This window comes from Geotrypetes seraphini, chromosome 16, assembly GCF_902459505.1.
Source record: "Geotrypetes seraphini chromosome 16, aGeoSer1.1, whole genome shotgun sequence".
Classification (NCBI taxonomy): domain Eukaryota; kingdom Metazoa; phylum Chordata; class Amphibia; order Gymnophiona; family Dermophiidae; genus Geotrypetes; species Geotrypetes seraphini.
Window position 1 is genome coordinate 12251750 of NC_047099.1, and position 22753 is coordinate 12274502.

General features: G+C 41.0%; 3 protein-coding genes across 3 annotated transcripts; all 3 read left to right on the forward strand.

Moving 5' to 3' along the window:
- Positions 1 to 3237: 3237 nt before the first annotated feature.
- Positions 3238 to 4194, forward strand: LOC117349618 (olfactory receptor 10A4-like). The gene has a single exon (XM_033923209.1). It carries the CDS (start codon positions 3238 to 3240, stop codon positions 4192 to 4194), a length of 957 nt encoding a protein of 318 aa, XP_033779100.1.
- Positions 4195 to 11703: 7509 nt separating this feature from the next.
- Positions 11704 to 12714, forward strand: LOC117349619 (olfactory receptor 10A4-like). The gene has a single exon (XM_033923211.1). The coding sequence runs from the start codon at positions 11704 to 11706 to the stop codon at positions 12712 to 12714; it is 1011 nt and encodes a 336-aa protein (XP_033779102.1).
- Positions 12715 to 20237: 7523 nt separating this feature from the next.
- On the forward strand, positions 20238 to 21179 carry LOC117349620 (olfactory receptor 13C9-like). Its single transcript, XM_033923212.1, has one exon. The coding sequence runs from the start codon at positions 20238 to 20240 to the stop codon at positions 21177 to 21179; it is 942 nt and encodes a 313-aa protein (XP_033779103.1).
- The last annotated feature ends 1574 nt before the right edge of the window (positions 21180 to 22753 follow it).

The following is a 22753-nucleotide window of genomic DNA, read 5'->3' on the forward strand; positions in this document are numbered from 1 at the left end:
CAGTAATACAAAATGCCAGCGTAATACAAAAAAAACACTCATGTGATAAACTTGCAGGTAGCCAATTAATTCCTTGTAACCGAAATAATATATATCCCCCTGTTTTACGAAATTGCGCTACAACGGCCCTGAAGCCCTTTAAATCTCTAAGGGCTTCGGGGCCGTTACCGCAGCGCAGCCGCTAATGCGGCTTCGTTAAACAGGTCCATAGTGTCAGACATGTACACAATACAAAACTACAGTAGAACATACATGCAATAATAATGATATATATTCAACCGCTCTACTTTTTAACACTTCTGGAAATGGCCAGATAACCTCTTATGTAATCCGCCTTGAACCACAAGGTAATGGCGGAATAAAAGTCACTAATGTAATGTAATGTAAGTCAATACAAATGATACAACAAAATAGACAACGTGATATAATCCATTTATTCATCAAGATTTCATTAAGTACTTTTGATCTTGATTGTCCATAACCGCAAATAGAATACTGGATTTGATGGATTTTTAATATAGTCTAATATTACAGTTGTTATGTAAGAAGAAAGAACAAACTGAACTGCAGAACGAAGAACAAAAACAGAAACTGCCGTGATGATGTACAGGACGTCAAGTCTTTAATAAACAATCATAAAAAAATGAACATAAAACAGTTTGTTTCCATAAGGACTGATAAGACTGGACCCAACACGACAATTTTTCGTTTTGTATCGCTGTGTCCTGTTTTTTTATCAGTTGTTATCCATCAGGTTTTCTTGTTCTGATACTTGCTAGGACCCCTGAGGAAGGAGAGTTTCTTCGAAACACGGACCGTGTCGGGTCCGGTCTTATCAGTCCTTTTGGAAACAAACTGTTTTATGCTCATTTTTTATGATTGTTTATTAAAAACTTGACGTCCTGTACATCATCACTGCACTGCAGAAAACAACAGGAGGAAATCCTGAACAATATGACATGGTTGCTATAAAAATAAAATAAGGATATATCGATACATGAGTTGATGGGTTAAAGTCATGAATATATAGGACACAAATGAATGAATATGGAAGACCAAATTTGATGTATCTATAGAGCTTGAATGCATTGTAATCTCATTGAATGCAGCTTAAGAATTTAGAATGAGAATTCATTGTCAGATGCATTCATTTGAATCACATTTTTCTTTGCATTTTGACTCCTCAAACATGCTAAGGATGAAAATCATAATCTATGGCTCCTTTTACTAAACAGCTCTAGAGACATTTGTGTAGGATGGCAAGGTAAATACTCAGATGGTCATAAAATTCCTATGAACGCCGGAGCATTTGCCTCTCTGGCCCAGGCTAAAAACCTCTAGTGCCGTTTAGTTAAAACCAGCATTAATGATCTAACTCATGTCAGAATAGATTCTCTTTTTAGATCTTAGTGGACACGTTTGACAGAGAGCATACTACATACTTCATTTGCATGAAACATTTTCTCCTTTAAATTCAAGAACATGCTAATTTTTAAGCTGATCCAATTAAAGATATCCAACTTGTAAACGCCACTGTTTATCCCAAAACAAAATGGCTACTAGATCCTCACTCTAGTTAAGAAATGTGTTAATAAGGGAGAGCAGGTTAAGATGGCGACAGAGCAGGACACGTGTTTGTGAGCTCCTGTTTCAGCGGACTACTACGGTCTTTAAATTTGTTACCATTACCTGTTTTTGATGCTGAAAAGAAGGGGAATGCAGAAGATCACCTCTCTACCTCTGTCAGCTACGTCCACACTGTGCCAGACTCTAATGACTTCCTTTACAGTCCCTTCAGCATGGGGCGTATCTGCAGCAGAGCCACAGGAAAGGCTCAACCTTGTCAGTGAATTCTCACTGAGCTCTGTTGGACCTGACCCTCCCCCTGCACCTGGAAACACGGTAGCGACGAACCTCCGGCCCACTGGGATCGAAGGGATGGGTGGAGTCCTTGCAGCCTGCAGGTTTGGAGGCGGAAGCTTCAACGGTATCGATCTTTTTGAAGCCGAGTGCGGAAGGAGCACTGAGGGAGAGCGGTGGTGAGTCAGGAGGAGACTCGAGCCATGGCAGAGCTCCGCGGTTGGAACAAAATCATTCTCAGTTGACCCAACTCAAGCTGCTTCTCAAAGTGCTAGTGGTAACTTTGGGCTCCCTTTGGTCAGCAATAGAAAACTTGCATTTGGTATGTACCAGCGTTATTTCATTAACACTTGAGCTTCCGTTAAAAATTAACCAATTTGAGACTCAGATTCAACAACAAAATCAGAAAATAGGGGTGACTGAGAAAACTATCTCGGAGATCAAATCTTTGAACAAACAAGTTATAGACAAAGCTCTCTATCTGCAAAAAATTGAAAATCTTGAAACTCAAACTAGAAGTCTGAACTTAAGGTTTTTTAAATTTCCTAAACCCAAATTCATGACCCTGAGAGAGATTTTTACAAATGTTTTGATTTCTATTTTGAAAATTTCAGATTTAAATATCCCGCTGATACAAAAGATTTATTTCCTAAAAAGGACTGTTCAGGAAAAGGAAAAAGAACAAGAACAGTTAGGAATATCGGCGGTACTGGAATCTTCTGAAATTGAATTGTTGGGTCGAGCTACTTTGATAGTATCCTTTGTCTTCCTTCATGATAAGGACATGATTTTGAAATTATACTTTAATTTGAAGCAAATTTCTTATTTGGGAGAAATAGTCTATATTTTTCCAGATGTTTCAAGATGGACTCAAATTCGAAGGAAGAAATTCTTACAATATAGAACTAAAGTTATTTCCTTGGGAGCTTCTTTTCAGTTGAGGTTCCCTTGCAAATGTTTCATTACCTATCAGCAGAACAAATATATTTTTTTTGACCCAAATCAGTTGCATTTCTTTTTAGAAGGAAAAGGTATTTCTGATGCTACTTAGGGGAGATCAGGGTTACTCATGTCTGATATTAAGCAGTCAATTAACCACTCTATTCTTCATTAATAATTATTTGTATTTGCTCTTTTTCCTGAAAGGGAATTCCTTTTCTTGTTCTCCTTAATTGTGGACTATATATTAAGTCGGCATTTTCCTTGTTTCAATTTACATTCCAATGGTAAAAATTGGCTGTATCTGTTTCTAATTTTCTTTTCAAAGATTAATGCTTTGTGTGTAATTACTGTAATTAAATAAAGAAAAAGTAATAAAAAATAAATGTGTTACTAAGCTCTAATGTCTCTGTCCACTTCAGATTAAACACTGAAGAAATGGCACTGCAAAATCAGACCCTCAAGACTGACTTTATTCTTCTGGGATTCTCGGACCTGTCTTTACATGTGCAGCAATTTCTCTTTGTGATGTTGCTTGTAGTCTACATCTTCGCTTTCTTGGGAAACTTGCTTGTCTTTACCATCCTTACTGTAGACCCCGTCCTCCACACACCCATGTACTTCTTCCTCCGAAATTTATCCTTCGTAGAAATGTCTCTTACAACTGTTATAGTGCCCAACACACTGGAAAAGCTCTTGGCTGAGGATAGAAGCATCTCATTCTTGGGATGTGCCTTCCAATTGTATTTCTTTGCTCTTTTTGCGAATGAGGAATGCATACTTCTATGTATCATGGCTTATGATCGTTATATTGCAATATGCAATCCTTTGCGCTACTCCATTATTATGAGCAATAGAAGGTGCGTTTATTTAGCTGTGGGGTCCTGGATTATGAGCATTCTCTTCCAGATTGGACAGGTCAGTTTTATATTCAGTTTACCTTTTTGCATTTCCAATGAAATCCATCATTTCTTCTGTGATTTTACACCTGTACTGAAGTTGTCATGCACTAACACTTATTTGAATGATATAATCCGGATGACAGCCGCTTTCCTCTTCCTCTTCCTACCTTTCCTGATCATTCTCGCCTCTTATATTTACATATTCTCCACTGTGATGAAAATGAATTCCAAAACTGGGAGAAGTAAGGCTTTCTCAACATGTACCTCTCATGTTACTTCTGTTACTTTATTTTATGTGACTGCTATGCTCGTCTATTTTCAACCAAGTGTGGGCTATGTAGATGAGAGAGTTTTTGCTGTATGTTATTGCATAATTAACCCATTGTTAAACCCCCTGATTTACAGCCTGAGGAGCAAAGAGGTGAAAGGATCCCTGAAGAGAAAAATATGGAAAAACCTATTGTCTCTTTTCAAGCTAAGACACCTTATTTAGAAGACTTGCAATACTATTTAGTAGAGATCTGGATTCATTTTGAGATGATGGGGTCAATATTTAGTCTGAGACACTCAATAATTTTTAATGTGCAGAATGCCATGGACTGAATGAGATCCATATATTTAGTGCCAGACCTAATCTGGCTTCTGGCGCTGAATATGCAAGACTTTGCAGGCTGCCAGAAGTGATCTGGGTCCGGTCAATATTAGGGCCATGACCAGGATTATTAACTGAGCATAGCCAGGGCAAAAGTAATTCTTCAAATGGTATTGAAGGCTTGAAAAGTAATCCATTTAAGATTTATGACATTCTGACCTCAACATGTGTCGTAATAGGATAAGCCGCAAATTCCACAGCTGTAGAGCATATTGAGAAAATGCCAAGCTATGGGTTACCTGGGTTCTACCACATGCCAAGAGAAGCATGACATAAGTATTTTGAAATCCTTCATGAAGCAGTTGGCTAGACATGGCCTGAATTCTATATACTTTATGGTGACCAGATTTGTATACCCAAGATTGTGCACATGTTCAAGATATGCACACCAATTTATTGCTTAAAAAGCTTAATGACATCAATGATTGGGTGCTAATTGGCACTCAATAGTAGCATGTGCCTCTGGCTGTCCGCTGTACCATAAGGCAATGAACCTAACTCCCATAGTATGCATCTTTAAAGGGGGCGTGACCATGGAAGGAGCATGGTCATCTCAGAAGCATTTTGCACAGTTATAGAATACCGGGTCAGTACTCCTAACTTAGTCACCAGCATAAGACACATAAGAACTGGGATAGAACTGGGATAGATCGACGGTCCATTAATTCCATAGAGGAAAACACACTAATAACCTTAAAAAGCAATAATAATTATAAAATCTAAATATTTGCATGGCCTGACATATAACTTGAAATCTTAGGAGACTCTAGTGCACATATTCCTACCCCCTTGGCAAGTGAACAAAGAAATCGCCAATATTAAGATGCCAGCAGCGAGATGGGGGCTCTCTAGTCTTTTGAACTGAGTGTCACATGTTTGATTATCTTCCAGTTGGAGAGAAGTCATATGTGTGTACTTGGTGCATAGAGCTCCTGGCTGCTGGATTTTTGGACATTTTCCAGAAAATGTTCCAAATCATATTTAGACATAATATTGCAAATGCCCCTCCACATGTCTTTATATAATACTAAACTATAAACTCCTATACGTTTGCCAAAAGGTGCTTAAAAAGATACAAAAAAGAAGGCAAAAGATGTCAGTAAGGACTCTATGAGTGTGTCTATCAGCTAATCACTACTAACAGACCAAACCACACAAATACCAAATGTCAATTGAGGAGTAGGGACGCTCTCAGTGTGAGGTTATTAGCGACGGGAGAACAAACTCCAGCGCTTCCACTACAAAGACGGAGGTGAATCACCCCGCCTGCACACCATCATCGGGCGTCCCTAGTGTGCAAAATCAACTGTGCAGAATTAATAACAATAAATAAGTCACAAACAGTGAACTAGTGAGAGAGTGAATCACACTGAAAACCCACTCATAGAGTCCTCCCCAGCCTAATCCCCAAGATACAAAATGAAACCACAGCCAACTTAGCTTTTAAAGCGAGCCAAATGAAGTCAATGAGAATTGCAGGAGACCAGAATAGTCATTGGATCAACCGGTTTCGGGTGAAACCCTTCATCAGGATCTTAAGGCTGGAGCAGAACCAGTTGCAACATATATATGGCCTTAATAAATCACAAAATTTTAGATGGATGTAACTGAAGCAGGCCATTCTGGTGGGGTTCCCTGAATGGAAAAATCTTAATAATCAATAGAGTTTAGAATTCTTATGCTTTCAGGTGGATTTCCTGGGATACAGGCCACTCAGTGGTACAAATTAATATCTGGATTTATGAATAAAAAAACCAAAGACTGATCTCCAGGACATTTGGAGCATTGAGATTAAGCATCGAATTACTGCGTCTCAATGGCCACGAATTTGGTCTTGGAGGATGAGATGTACGATGTCTGCATCTATGAGACAAACATGGTTTTTCCTGTTGCATAGAGAATTCTGGACCCCTGTTCGTTTAAAAAAATTAGATTGCTCTAAGTTGGATAGATGTTGGCATTGTCATCTTAAAGCAGGGATTTTAGATCATTTATTGTTCTATTGTCCATTTATTATGGCTTTCTGGAAATCAATTTGGGGCCAAATTAATAGTTTGTTAGAAAATTATGTGGCATTATCATATGATACAGTATTATTTGGCATATCTATGAGGGCTAAGAGCCAAATATCTTCCAAAAATAAATAGCATGCAATTGGAAAAATTGGAGTAGATTAAATTATAGTTTTTGGTGGAATTCAGTGTGTCATATTTATAAAATGGAAAGAACATTAGTTCTTCAGAAAGGAAATTTTAATAAATTTCAAGATGCCATTAACAAATTATTACAATGAATAAATATCATTTCCCTGGTTAGTACAAATGAAATAATGGGGGGGGGTGTAATTTTTTGAATTTTCACTAGCTGCTTTGAATGAAAGGAAAGTCTTTATTATATGATATATGTGTTATGATATATTGGAGTTGGGAGGGAATGGGATAAAATATATTGACTTGGATGAATTATAGAATTTCAAGTGATATATTTTAAGTTAAAATGATGTTACTTTTTGTTACACTTGATGTAAGTTATAAAAATGAATAAAGAATTAAAAAAAACATGTCGGACCACTGCGTTCTGAATAATGCGTAATCTATAAAGGTTTTTTCAAGTGCCTAACAAATAAACAATATTATAGTAGTCAAGTTGCCTCGGAGCCAAGGATTGTACCAACAATCTGAACTATGAAACATTAAAAATATACTCTAATGGTATGTAGTTTAAATAATATGAGAAAACCTTTCCATAGTAGAGCATCAACTTGATTCTTCATAGTCAAATTCTGGTCCAAAATTACACCTAAGATCTGATTTAAGAGAGTCACGTAGATACCTTCTTAAATGATCTTTTATAAAGATGCATTATGTATTCTCCTGGATTCTATATATATACCCAAAGTTGCACTCCCAACTTTTAATGCACTTCTGAGATGCACTTGGATAATGAGCTCTGAACCATCAATGGTTGGGTACTGACAACTAATTATTGATTTTAATTAGCAGAGATTAAAATGTATGCATGCACTTAGATGCATATTATACTATAAGTCATGGCACCTAATTACCATATCACGTATCTCCAAAAAGGGCATGGCCATGCACATGCCAGGGATGTTCTGAAAAGTTGTGTACCTAATCTGGTCATTGGCATTCACAGCAATTCTTTAGCGTCAAAACAAAACTCAACATAGGTCACGTTTCGGCAAAAGCCTTCATCAGGAGTCTGTTCCAAATTAGTGTATCTCTAATGTTTGCATGATTTAAAAATGCAAACAAACAAACAAATAAACACCAGAGCCGTGGACTTCATACTGATCACAAAAGTATGCAGTCACCTCAGAAAGACTGTGCATGCCTTGTGTGTTCCCACTCTGCTTTGATTCACTTTGGTTGTTCTTCATGGTTGTTATCTTCTCGTTTCCCGCGGCTCAAAAGTTAAGTGCAGGATCCATTCTAAATGTTATTCTATGTAAGGCATGCACTTCTATAGAATAGCACTGAGGGCCTGATTCTATATATACAGTAGTGGCCACAAAATCAGTACCAAACAGAATTATGCTTAGCGTGAGTCTAAAAGGTATGTGCGCCTTTTAAAGAATCACGTTTAGTGTCTGTATGCAGTACAAAAGTTATATATACCCATTTAGGCCGGTTAATACCAGGCCTAAACACCTGTGCTAAAGTTGTGCATGGATTGGACACATTCTATAACAATGTGAAAAATTAGGAATGCCCGTGATCCACCCACGATCCAGCCCTGGCCACGCCCATTTCTAAAATTCGCACACTGCAACTGCCACATACTTTTTATAATAGCAAAATAGAGAGGGAACTAAAGTGCAAGCCACACAGAAGAAAGCACAAAGTCCTGGATTCTCTAACAGGTGCCAATTTTTTAGGCCCAAACTCAGTTAAAAACATCATTGAAATGATGTTTTTAACTCAGTTTCAAGGTGCCTACTGATGCCTAAAAAATTGGCACTAGAATCTTGCTTACTTAGGAGCTTTAGGCTACCTAACACCACTATGGGCATGGCTAATGCCAGAAGTGGTATTAGGTGGCCTAAAGTGCCTATGTAGGTGTGATTCATGGCAAAAATATGTGCCAGAAATGTAGGCCTGGAAAACCCTGGCCTATGTTTCTGGGTCCAATTTTGGCAGAGACGCGATTCTCCATAGGGTGCCATGTCACTGACATGCGATTGGTGGCTGTTTTTTAGGTGGCAACCAATATCATCACCTTATAGATAATCTAGGCCAGGGATGGGCAATGAGGGCCGCAATCCAGTCGGGTTTGCAGGATTTTCCCCAACGAATATGCATGAGATCTATTTGCATACAATGGAAGCAGTGCATGCAAATAGATCTCATGCATATTCATTGGAGAAATCTTGAAAACCCAACTGGATTTTGGATCTTGTCGCCCACCCCGATCTAGGCCAAAGGGCCTTCAAGCCTGGGCAACCAAACATCATTTATTAAGAGCTGACATGGGCCGTGTTTCGGTGTATCAAGGGTCAAATGCTGAAAAAGCAAAATACAAAAAAGTCTTTAGAAATCTAAAGACTCCACTGTGAGTCCTGATAAGATTGGCTGCAGATCTTATCATAAACTGACTGACCTTGCAACAATCCAATTGCTGGTATAATTTAGGTTTATTAGCAATAAGCAAAAAGGCAGCTCACGTGAAACAAGAAAATACAGCAACAGAGTACAACACATACATACAAAGTAGTTAGCTTCTGTTCATGAGTCCATCTCCTCCCTCCCTCCTCTTTGGGCATGCCACTTATATACTTTTAGTTCAGTAGCCTAGGGTACACGGGCTGTGTCAGGTCACATGTATTAAATTAATCTGTTCATATTCTTCAGGATGCTTGTGCTGCTTTGTTTGTTTTGTTTTCTTCGTACTTGCTTGAACCCTCTCTTTTTTTGGTTATGGACTTTAATAAATACTGAGGGGCTGATTCTATAAGGGTGCTTTATAGGCACTAACATATTCCCCACCACCACTTTTATAAAACTATAGTGCTTTTTTGTTTTTGCGCCAGCCATGGCAGTAACAGTTCCGATGCTCATAGAATTCCTATGAGCACCTAAGAAAAAGAGGGGGCGTACGTGTTATTTCTGAAAAATCGTAGGTGCTTGAAATGTAGGCTTTCAGGTGCCTACGTTTTTACATAGGTGTTGCTAGCTCCGATTCTGTAAATGGCGTCTAAGTGTTATTGACAATTGGCCTACACCTATTTTTTTAGGTGCCGGCTGATTTTGGTACCGTTTAAAGAATCAGCCTCTAAATAGCAGTGTGCCTAAGGTTTTAACACCTACTTACACCTAGGAACACTTAGAAGCCGTTAGGCATGGTTTTATAAACGGCGCCTAGTAAATGATAGACAATTACGCTCAACAGCGCCTATGAGCTAGGCACTGTTTATAGAATCAAGGCCTATCTGGTTATGTATGCTATTTTCAAATCTGAATTTTCAAACACAGTTTTCCAATAAGTATTATTGAAAACAAACACTCTTCAGTAATTAAAACCCAGGGAGAAGGAAGAGCAAGAAGTTAATTACAATGCTAATAATTCTCTCTATAGATAGAAAGCGAAACGCTGATGCAATAAATATCCAGTTTACAGACCAGCAAACTGAAGGGTACTACATGAAATTTTGAGACCACCTAAGTCCCTTTTCCAACAGGGTGCCATTTTTTAAAATCTCTTATTCGCAGCAGGTCCCTTAGGAATAAAATCAGTGCTGTAGCAGATAACATGCATTAACCATCATTAAAAGACCTTCTATAGGATTTTTATGCAACTCTTTCAAACACAGGTACAAGATACATTTTTTCTATTATATTTCTTTATTTTCTCTGGGTTTATTTTGTCTGTGATGCATCCATTTGGATTAAACTGAACATGAGCCTTCACAAAAGATCTGAGCTTCAAGACTACAGAAGTCCCTAGGCTGTAAAGGTTAAAAGGTGATCGAGCTCCATTCCAAAAGGTATTAAATTCTATTGAAATATCTCATTTTTAACGAACCAGGTTGAAAATGCAATGAACTAAAAACAGATTGCAAAAATGTTTGCAGTTTAGAGATTATAAAAGGAACGCTAAGGTAGGTTCAGATGCTTAAATCATAAGAGAAAAATAAAAGGATCTGAGAAAGAAAAATATTAATGAATTTAATGGGTGGGATGACTGAATATCCAGATTTATAACAGCCTCACGTGTATCCAAATTCATAATGTTGTCTCCGTGTCTTAATTTCTCTGTCATCTCTAGCCTGGCATTAGATGAACATCCAGATCTTCTAATCTGACTCAGATTTGCAGATTCTCCCCCGCTGTGCAATTCTTAATCATGATATCTCAAATCCAATTCATTAAAAACAATTATTATACTCCAGCTTCTCCTGCTGTACCAGTTATTGATAACTATGGGGCTCTTCTATCAAACTGCGATAAGAGTTTTTAGCACAGGGAGCAGCGCTTGAAAGGCTCGTGCTGCTCTTTTTACTTCTGTTATGCTGTTAACAAAATTGTAAGTTTTATGTTGAATTAATACCTGCTGTACACCACCTTGGTGAAGCTCTTCATAAAGGCGGTTAATAAATCCCAATATATAAATAGATAAGCTTCAATCAAGTAGAGCAGCTCTCGCTACAAGATAGTTATACAAAAATATGGAACATTTAACATAGTAACATAGTAGATGACGGCAGATAAAGACCCGAATGGTCCATCCAGTTTGCCCAACCTGATTCAATGAAAATTTTTTTTTTTTTTTTTCTTCTTAGCTATTTCTGGGCAAGAATGAATCATTTTGGACTAAAATATGCATTTTGTTTCTTGTAATATTAATTTTAGAATGCTGTTAGTAACTGAATTTCTGTTCAAAGTTTATTCTTTAATGTAATAGCGTAAAAGAAAAAAAAAAATCCAAAGTAACCAAAAAGATGGATTCTCTGTAAATTTTGAGCATGGTACAATTAAAGGCCCTCTTTTTACAAAGTGGCATTAGTGAGTGCCGTGCAGCAAAATCTCCGATGCGATTTCAGCCCCTATGGGTGTTGGAACATTTACCACCTCAAATCAGACTATTGGGTTTAGTAAAGAGGCCCATTCTTAGGCTCTCTTTTAGTAAGCTGCAATCGAGGTTTCTGCCACAGTCCAAGACCCTAAATGCTCCAATGCTGCTCCGACACTCACAGGAATTTTATGAGCATTGGAGCAACGTCGGAGCATATAACGTTCTGGGCTACGGTTGAAACCTCTACCTTGGCTTGGTAAAAAGGGGGTAGTTATTCTTCTAGTTAATTCTAGATATGGTGCTTTTACATAAAGCAGCATGATGGCAGGGTTCAAAGACATTTATTCTCACCTTTCTCTCTGCTTTAGGTTAAATGGTGAATTAATGGCATCTGAAAATCAGACTGTTATGAGTGGATTCATCCTTTTGGGGTTCTCGGACCTTTCTCCACAGATTCAGCGATTCCTTTTTGTGTTATTGCTCCTCTTCTATGTGCTTGCTGTGACTGGAAATCTGCTCGTCCTTACCATCCTTACAGTGGACCCTGTCCTTCATACGCCCATGTACTTCTTCCTCAGGAATTTATCCTTTATGGAAATTTCTTTATCATCAGTTGTAATCCCCAAATCTCTGGCAAATCTTTTGTCTGAGGATAGAAGCATCTCTTTCTTGGGATGTACCTTGCAAATGTATTTCGCTTTTAGTTTTGGCAGTGAGGAAAGCATGCTTCTGGGTATCATGGCCTTTGATCGCTATGTAGCAATATGCAACCCCTTGCATTATTCCACCATCATGAGCAATAGAAATTGTGTTTCTATGGCTGTGGGTTCTTGGGTTATATCTGCGGGGCTGCAGTTAGTTCAAATCATATTCATATTTAGTTTACCTTTCTGCAGGTCTAAGGTAATCCATCACTTCTTCTGTGACATTCCACCCGTACTGAAGTTGTCCTGCGTTGACACTTATTTTAATGACATAGTCTGTATGGCAGTCACAGTAGTGGTAATACTCATTCCATTACTGGTCATTCTCTCCACTTACATTTATATTATCTCTACCATGCTGAGGATGAATTCCAGAGAAGGAAGAAGCAAGGCATTCTCGACCTGCTCCTCTCACCTTGCTGTTGTTACCTTGTTCTATGGGACTGTCTTGCTCGTATATTTGCAGCCAGATACAGGCTCTGCGGATGGGAGAATTTTAGCAATGTTTTATTGTTTAGTTAACCCAATGTTAAACCCACTGGTCTACAGCCTGAGAAACAAGAAGGTGAAGGGGGCTTTGAGGAAAAGAATTTGGCGGATAAAGACTACTTGTTGCAGGCAATGACATTTTGTATTTGTTAAGGGCCAAGTTCTATATGTGGCACCCAAAATCTCAATGCTGAATAGAACGACACATAGCATAAGAACATAAGAAGTTGCCTCCACTGGGTCAGACCAGAGGTCCATCGCGCCCAGCGGTCTGCTCCCGCGGCGGCCCATCAGGTCGATGACCTGTGAAGTGGTTTCCGACTAATCCTACAACCTACCTCTGCTTCTATTTGTACCCCTCAATCCCCTTTTCTTTTAGGAACCTATCTAGACCCTCCTTGAACATGATTCTTTAACAGGTATGTACACCTGATAGAAACAGGCTAAGTGTCCGTGAGTATCATAACTTTTAGACGCAAGGAAAACCAGGCCTAAACAACTGTATCTTAGACTGGGCGTATTCTGTATCAGTGTGAGTAACATTTAAGAATGGCCATGATCTGCCCAAGCTCCTACTCTGGCAAATCCCCCTTTTCAGATTTGTATACTAGAACTGGTGCACAGCACTTTATAGAATATACCTACCAAATTGTATGCTTACCTTTTAATTAATGCCAATTAGCATCAATTATGAGTTACTAATTGCCAATCATTGGCATTGATTGGTCTTGGAACCTTGGACAGTACCAGGTGGACTTTACCGCCTATTGCCCAGAAATATGAAAGAAAAAAGACAAGTTAATTTAATCATGAATTTATAATGTGTATAACTAATGGGTAGACTGGATGGACCATTTAGGTCTTTATCTGCCATCATTTACTATGTTAGTTTTAGGCTCAAAACAAAGACATCTAAAAAGCATCCTAAATCGCCAGGACGTCCAAGTGCCGATAACCAAAACTGTCTTTCTGTACATCTAACAAGGTATTCCAGCCTCTGCACGTCCAGAGCACAAGATGGGCATGATGGAGGTGTATTCTGGGTGGGCTTTAGGCGGTCTGAAGGGCAGATTAGACATGGACGTCTTGCAGCGATAATCAAATATTTTGCAAGAACATAAGAATTGCCGCTGCTGGGTCAGATCAGTAGTCCATCGTGCCCAGCAGTCCGCTCCCGCGGCGGCCCTCAGGTCAAAGACCAGCGCCCTAACTGAGACTAGCCTTACCTGCATACGTTCTGGATCAGCAGGAACTTGTCTAACTTTGTCTTGAATCCCTGGAGGGTGTTTTCCCCTATAACAGCCTCCGGAAGAGCGTTCCAGTTTTCTACTACTCTCTGGGTGAAGAAGAACTTCCTTACGTTTGTATGGAATCTGTCCCCTTTTAACTTTAGAGAGTGCCCTCTCGTTCTCCCGACCTTGGAGAGGGTGAACAACCTGTTTTATCTACTGTTTTTGTTATAAGGTTCTTTACGATAAAGCCCCCCTTAATTTGGTTAACAGATTTTCCTTAGCTTCCTAAAGACATAGTAGAAGAACCCATCCTTTGTTTAATCATACTTTGGCATCTCGGATGGAACTTAGATACTTTTAAAACAGGTCTAGTTCCAAACGTATAAGTGCCACAAAGGTGCCCAAAAAGACCAGATAACCACTCATGCATCAAGGTAAGACACTCCCCACATTCCCCCAGTGTTCACTGACTCCCTTACACCACTCAAAATTAGAACATAAAGGTATATATCTGTCTTGAAAAAGAAGCATCTGCTATGAGGAAGCCTAGTAGAGCCTGTTGGGTGGGCTAGTGAACCATAGAGAGGAGGATCCAGGCCCATAAGTCACTCTAATCACTACAATTATGGTAGAATGTGTGAGCCCACCCAAGCCCTACTATATTGCCATTTATAAATAGGTACCACCTGCAGCCATTTCCAAATTCACACGCTGCAACTGGTGTTTACTTTTTCTAATAGCAAAATAGAGAGGGAACCAAAGTGCAAGCCACACAGAAGAAAGAAGAAAAGCACAAAGGATCTTCAGTTCCGGGCAACCAAACTTAATGTGTATGCAGCACAGAGGTTAGTGCGACAGCCTCAGCACCCTGAGGTTGTGGGTTCAAATCTTACGCTGCTCAAGTAGAGCTTGCAATAGTCGTCATGCTTATCAGATTCTCGATTGTGCCGAAACTCAGTGCATCTCATTTTATTACAGTTCAACAAGACAGTGTACAATCAGTTTTGCAAGACTTTGCAAGAGTGGACTTTGTGATTCCAAGACCCCTGACACAGACTTTAGGGTGAAACATGGGCCGTTTCAGGTCACACACATTAAATTCAGCTGTCCCTATTCTTCAAGATGCTTCTGTTCTTTCATTTGTTTACATTATTTTCTTCATTTTTGTGTGATCTCTTTCCTTTTTGATTGTAGACTCATAGATGCTATGGAGCTCATAATCAAAAGAAAAAAATGTCTAAAAAGTGGCCTAAATGGCTACTTGGACGATCAAAAAACCTGATCGTCCAAGTACCCATAATCAAAGCTGGTTTTAGACGTATCTAAAACCAGCTTAGGCCTTTCCCCTGCCTCTAAACGCACTGAGAGAAAAGAGACGTTTTTAGAGGAGGGGAAAGGGCGGGCGGTGGGCGGGAGGTGGGCCGACCTAGACCTAGGCATGCAGCAGGTATAACCAAAACATTTCACAGGTTGCCTAGTCGGCACTTATACGTTTTGACTTAGACCAAGTTAAAACAGGTATAAGTGCCGAAAAAGGGACCGCTGAGCTGATCGTGGCTGCTGTGATCAGCTCAGCGGCCCCAGCAACCTGCCAACCCCCCTACAGCAATGATTGCAGCAGGAGAGATGGCTCATCTCCGCTGCCGCGATCCACCCTCCCTCCCCCGACAACGATCAGGGCAAGAGGGAGCCCAAACCCTCCTGCCCAGGCAGACTCCCTACCTCCCAACCCCCACTACAATATGGGCAGGAGGGATCCCAGTCCCTCCTGTCCTCGACTCAACCCCCCAATGACCCCCCCGAACCCCAGATCAGCTCCCCGCCGACCCGTCCATGTGCTTAAGGTCCCGCCCAGAGGAGGAGCCTAAGGCTCCCGGGTCTATTCTGGTTGGCCCAGGCCCTGCAGGCCCCACCTGTGGGCGGGGTTTCAGCTGCCTGAGCTAATCCGGCCCCATTCCGGAGCCGGCTAGCCTGCCGGACGGGCGAGCTTGGCACCCGGCCGGCCGGCCAACGTTTTGAGGTATGGGGAAGGGGGGTGGGGGTGGGGATGTCGTGGGGTCAGCGGGGGGGGTCGCGGGTTGGCGGGGGGCCGATCGGGGGTTCGGAGGCAGTCATTGAGGGGGTTTGTGTCGAGGGCAGGAGGGCCTGGGATCCCTCCTGCCCGTATTGTAGTGGGGGGTGGGGGGTAGGGGGTCCGCCTGGGAAGGAGGGTTTGGGCTCCCTCCTGCCCGATCTTGTAGGGGGTGGGGGGCGAGAGGTCAGGAGTGCTTGGGCTCCCTCCTGGCCCTATCGTAATCGGGGGAGGGGGCCGCGGGACAGGAGGGCTTAGGCTCCCTGTTGTCCTGATCATTGTCGGGCTGAGGGGGGAAGGGTGGATTCTGTAACCGGTGTTGTTTTTGACAGACACCGGTTACAGAATCCAGCTTTTAGGCGAAGGACTGGCTCCTCCTTCACCTAAAAGCTCTTGTTTTGGACGTTTGGGGCTTAGGCTTTTTTTTAGGTTGATTATAGGGTATAAGTTTAGACGTAGTGGTGGTCTGGGCGTTTGAACGTAGAGGCAGGCCATTATAAAAAAAAACCCTCCTTTAGGATGTTTTTTTGGATTATGGACATTTTCCCTGCTTCTACTTTCAACGTTTAAGGCCTTAGGCCAAAAGGGGACTTAAGACGTTTTTTTTTATTATGCCCCTCCACGGGTCTGATTTTTTAAAGGGCGCCGATTTTGGCGGCCATCTAAGAAGTGGCTGCCTATTGCATGTCAATGATGCACCAGCGTCCTTTACAGAATCGCGGCTAGTTTTCCTGACAGACGTCTTAAATTTAGGTCAACATTTTGCAGGCATACATTTAAGGCATCTCTCTCACATTTACAGAGATGCATAGGGACACTTAAGCATGCCCAAGGCCGCTTCCGGGTGAAAGCATGCCCACGCCCCACCTTGGGCATGTTTAAGCATCCCCAGGTGCTAAATATTAGGGCGTGCTAAACACGCTATCCTATGGATGATTTCGCAGTTAAAGAGGCCTTTAGGTGCTGCTAGACATTATTCTATAAACGGAGCCAAGCAATTGATAGACTATCACGATCAACAATGCCTACGGGCTAGGCACTTTTGATAGAATCAAGGCCTATCTGGTTATGTATGTAATTTTTAAATCAGAATTTGCTAACATATTTTCTCAATAAGTATTATTGAAGGCAAACACTCTTCAGTAATTAAAACCCAGGGAGAAGGAAGAGCATGAAGATAATTACAACGCTGATAATTCTCTCTATGGATAGAACGGGGAATGTTGATGCAATAAATATCCAGTTTACAGACCAGCAAACTGAAGGGTACTACATGAAATTTTGAGACCACCTAGTCCCTTTCCCAACAGGGTGCCATTTTTTTAAATCTCTTATTTGCAGCAGGTCCCTTAGGAATAAAATCAGTGCTGTAGCAGATAACATACATGAACCATTAGAAAAAAGACCTTCTATAGGATTTTTATACAACTCTTTCAATCACAGGTACAAGATACATTTTTTTCTATTATATTTCTTTATTTTCTCTGTATTTATTTTGTCTGCGATGCATCCATTTGGATCAAACTGAACATGAGCCTTCACAAAAGATCTGAGCTTCAAGACTACAGAAGTCCCTAGGCTGTAAAGGTTAAAAGGTGATCAAGCTTCATTCCAAAAGGTATTAAATTCTATTGAAATATCTCATTTTTAACGAACCAGGTTGAAAATGCAATGAACTAAAAACAGACTCCAAAATATTTGAGTGAAAATGTTTGTAATTTAAAGATTATAAAAGGAATGCCAAGGACGTTCAAATGCATAAGTATATATGGAAAAAATAAAAGCCTCTGAGAAAGAAAAATATTAGTGAATTTAATGAGTGGGATGACTGAATATAACAGTTCAGATTTGTTCTAGTTCATAACCAACGGCCTTGGTTTCCTAGAGCAGAAATGAATTAAAGAAGCTACAAGTTTACAGCACAAATGCACTTTAAAGCACCAGTGCACTTTTTAAAATAAGTACTTTTTCTGTCGGTTCTGTGTTCCAAAAGGAATTGTTAGGTGATTGATTAGTGAATCTAGCATGAATTAGAAGATCTAAATTAAATGAATTCTAAGTTAAAACATTTTTTAAAATAATAAGTAATGAATTAAATGAATAAATTAAAATTTCTAGTTAGTGGGCACTGCTGTGAACTTCACATAAAGGGTGCCAGGTACATATTTAACCAGAACCCCCTTTTAGTGTAGGGTGTGGCCTTCAAAACTCCCCAAAAGCCTACTATACCCACCTGTCAATCTCCCAATAGCCCTTATGGCTGCAGGGGCCACTTATAGGGCAGTACAGTATGTTTGGGGTGGGTTTTGGTGGGCTCACACTTTCCACAGTAAATGTAGTGGTTAGAATGGCTTATGGCCTGGGTCCTCCTCTCTATGGTTCACTAGCCCACCCACCAAGCTACTTAAGACACCTGTGTAATGCTCTATTATGTTTTCCCACACCAGGTGCTGCTGTTCTAGAGACAGGAGACGCGTTTAGTGTTCCACTTTCAAAGTCTGATCGGTCGTGATACACCCTGAGGCAGCAGATCTGTGAAACGCTGGAAGATAAGTGGAACTGTTTTTCTGCTATCTTTTTTGTTTTCTATAGCAGAGCACAGCATAGAACTTTTTTTCATGGTCATTGAAGGTTTTTTGCCAATAAGGTGACCGCTCAACCACCTTTAGAAAACCACTTTAATGGAGGTGAGAGGGCCCTTGTCTGAGGCTTTTTTCTTCAGTTTCAATTTGGTAGAAGCCTATGCTGTTCTTATATTTATACCTTTAGACATTAAGCATCAATTGTAATTGAAAGTATTACTATATACTAGAGATGGGTATGTACTGTTTCATTTACATCTTTGGGGGGTAGGAGGGAGTCGGTGACAACTGGGGGACTGTGGTGGGACCATACTTTCATCTCTCTAGTAGTCATCTGATCAGTTTGGGTGTCTTTATGGCCCTTATTCGTTTTTAAAACAGGACTAACGCCGAACGTCTAAATGACGCCCTGGACGTCTTGAAAAGTGCTTAATTATACCTGCAAGACATCCAACTGCTAAGCCTACCCTTAACATTTAGATGTCTTGGAGGGACGTAGTTTTGAAATCGGCACTTGGACATTTTGGCAATTAAAATGTTCAAGTGCTGGATTATCCCTTTTTTGGGCATTTTTCCTTTTTGAAAATGAGTCTTACAGTGTCATATGTATTATATCTCTTCCACTGCCAATTCCAGACTTCGTTCCTTTCATCTAGCTGCCCCCTATGCCTGGAATATATTCCCTGAGTTTGTCCGCCAAGTCCTTTCCCTTATTTAAAAGCAGACTGAAAACCCACCTTTTCGATATAGTCTTCAATCCATAACCTTACTCCCCACTGCCCACCAACCCAGCCAGCAGATTAACCGTTCCCCTTAACTGTATCCATGATATCCTGTTTGTCTGTCTTGGCTGTTTAGATTGTAAGCTTTTTCGAGCAGGGACTGTTTTCTTCTTCTTTGTGACTCTGCACACTACTGGGCAGGGCTATGGGGTTCTGGCCCAGAAATATCTAAGTAAAAGGACCATTTAAACTAAATAATTAACTTATGGAGCATTCGGGTCTTTATCTGCCGTCATTTACTATATTACTATGTCTTCTTTGTGACTCTGTATAGCGCTGCGTGCATCTGGTAGCACTATAGAAATAATTCACAGTAGTAGTAGTGTGAAGAGTCTTTGGGAAACAGAGCTGAGATTGTGATGTCATAATGTCTCATTCCACCAATAAGAGCCAACCTCATCAGTGATGTCACAATGGCTTGATTGTCCTGTACTCCCCTCTGCCCTCCAACCTAGCCAGCAGATTAACCCTTCCCCTTAACTGTGTCCATGACATCCTGCTTGTCTGTCTTGGATGTTTAGATTGTAAGCTCTTTTGAGTAGGGATTGTTTTCTTCTTTGTGACTCTGCACAGCGCTGCGTACGTCTGGTAGCGCCATAGAAATAATTAATAGTAGTGGTAGTAGTAATTTCAATGCTGTTAATAAACATAATTTTGAAACTGTTTCAATTATTAACTTTTATTAATTTTCAATTTACTGATTTTAACTTTACCTCATTCATTGCCTCCCCTCCTTTTACAAAACATGGTAGTGGTTTATACTGTGGTCTAGGGCGCTAAATGCTTCAATGCTGCTCTGACCCTATGAGTGTTGGAGCATTTAGTGTTCTGGTCCGTGGTAGACACCTCCACCATGGCTTAGCAAAAGGGGGGGATTAGTAATTGTTCCATATAATTCTATTTTTGGTGCTTTTTCATGAAGCAGCATGATGGCAGGGTTCAAAGACATTTATTCTTACTCTTCTATCTGCTATAGGTTAAATGGTGAATTAATGGCAACTGAAAATCAGACTATGAGTGGATTTATACTTTTGGGATTCTCGGACCTTTCTCCACAGATTCAGCGATTCCTTTTTGTGCTATTTCTTCTCTTCTATGTGCTTGCTGTGACTGGAAATCTACTCGTCCTTACCATCCTTACAGGGGACCCCGTCCTTCATACGCCCATGTACTTCTTCCTCAGGAATTTATCCTTTATGGAGATCTGTATATCATCAGTTGTAATCCCCAAAACTCTGGCAAATCTTTTGTCTGAGGATAGAAGCATCTCTTTCCTGGGGTGCACCTTGCAAATGTATGTTGGGTTCAGTTTTGGCAGTGAGGAAAGCATGCTTCTGGGTATCATGGCCTTTGATCGCTATGTAGCAATATGCAACCCCTTACATTATTCCACCATCATGAGCAATAGAAACTGTGTTTCTATGGCTGTGGGTTCTTGGGTTATATCTGCGGGGCTGCAGTTAGTTCAAATCATATTCATATTTAGTTTACCTTTCTGCAGGTCTAAGGTAATCCATCACTTCTTCTGTGACATTCCATCTGTACTGAAGTTGTCCTGCGTTGACACTTATTTTAATGACATAGTCTGTATGGTAGTCACGGTATTGGTAATACTCATTCCATTACTGGTCATTCTTTCTTCTTACATTTACATTCTTTCTAGGGTGCTGAGGATGAATTCCAGAGAAGGAAGAAGCAAGGCATTCTCGACCTGCTCCTCTCACCTTGCTGTGGTCACCTTGTTCTATGGGACTGTCTTGCTCGTATATTTGCAGCCAGATACAGGCTCTGCGGATGGGAGAATTTTTTCAGTGTTTTATAGTTTAGTTAACCGAATGTTAAACCCACTGGTCTACAGCCTGAGAAACAAGGAGGTGAAGGGGGCTTTGAGGAAAAGAATTTGGCGGATAAAGACTACGTTTTGTATTTGCTAAAGGTCGATTCTGAATAGAACGGCACTTAGCGTGATTTTGTAAAAGGTATGTGAGCCTTATGGAATTGGACTGTCAGTGAGTATCATTGCTTTTAGGAGTGCACGTTTAGGCCAAGAAAAACCAGGCCTAAATAGCTACATCTAAGTTGAGTACAGATTGGCCATATTCTGTATCAGTGGGAGGAACGCTTAGGAATGTCCATGATCTGCCCAAGCGCCTAGTCTGGTGAAACCTCCTTTTCAGATTTGCGTAATAGAACTGGTGTACAGCACTTTATAGAATACACCTACCAAATTTGTATACTTACCTTTTAATTAGTGCCAATTAGAATCGATTATGAGGTACTAATTGTCAATTATTGGCATTGATTGGTCTTGGAACCTTGGACAGTACCAGGTGGACTTTACAGTCCAGAAATATCAAAGAAAAAAGACAAATTAATTTAATCACGAATTTATAATGTGTATAACTAAGGGGTAGACTGGATGGACCCATTCAGGTTTTTATCTGCCATCATTTACTATGTTACTATGTTTTTAGTTACAATAGAGAGATTGTAAACCCACCGGGACAGACAGGGAAAATGCTTGAATACCTGTATGTAAACCGCTTTGAGCATGGTTGTAAAACAAACAAACAAAAAAAAGGCGGTATACAACTCCCAATCCCTTTCCCTGATGTCATAATGCCTCATTCCACCAATAAGAGCCAACCTTATCAGTGATGTCACAATGGCTTCATTGGTCTATACTTGGCTCACTTCTGATATTGTATTGGAGGAGAGTGTGACGCAGTGGTTAGAGCTACAGCTTCAGCACCCTAAGATTGTGGGTTCAAACCCTGTGCTGCTCCTTGTGACCCTGGGCAAGTCACTTAATTGCCCCAGACACGTTAGATAGATTGTGAGCCCACCGGGACAGATAGGGAAAATGCTTGATGTACCTGTAGGTAAATTGCTTTTGAGTGTGGTCGTAAATCTACAAAAAGGTGGTATACCGTATTTTCACGCAGATAACGCGCACCCGTGTAAAACGCGCACACGGGTATAGCGCGCAGAAACCACGATTTTATTTACAAAAACTTTTGTATACCGCGCTCACGGGTATACCGCGCATGCAGCCCGACTGTCCTTTTGCCCGCCCCGACTCTCCTCTGGCCACCCTGACTCTCCTTTCGCCCTCCCCGACTCTCCGTGCGCTGTCCCGACTATCCGTTCACCCTCCCTGACTTTCCGTGCACTGCCCCGACTCTCCGTGCGCTGTCCCGACTCTCCGTTCACCCTCCCTGACTTTCCGTGCACTGCCCCGCCTCTCCGTGCGCTGTCCCGACTCTCCATTCACCCGCCCTGAGGCACATGGTCGGGTTGGGCCCATGTGCCTCAGGCCGCGCCCCCAGGTGGGACCTAAGGCTCCAGGGCCTATTCTGATTGGCCCACGCGCCTTAGGCCCCACCAGTAGGCGGAGCTTTGGGACGGATGGGCCAATCCGGCCTCATTCCGTCGTTGGCTGCCTGCCGGACAGGAGGGTTTGGCTCCTGTCTGTCCGGCCAACTACCAAAGGTACGGGGAAGGGGGG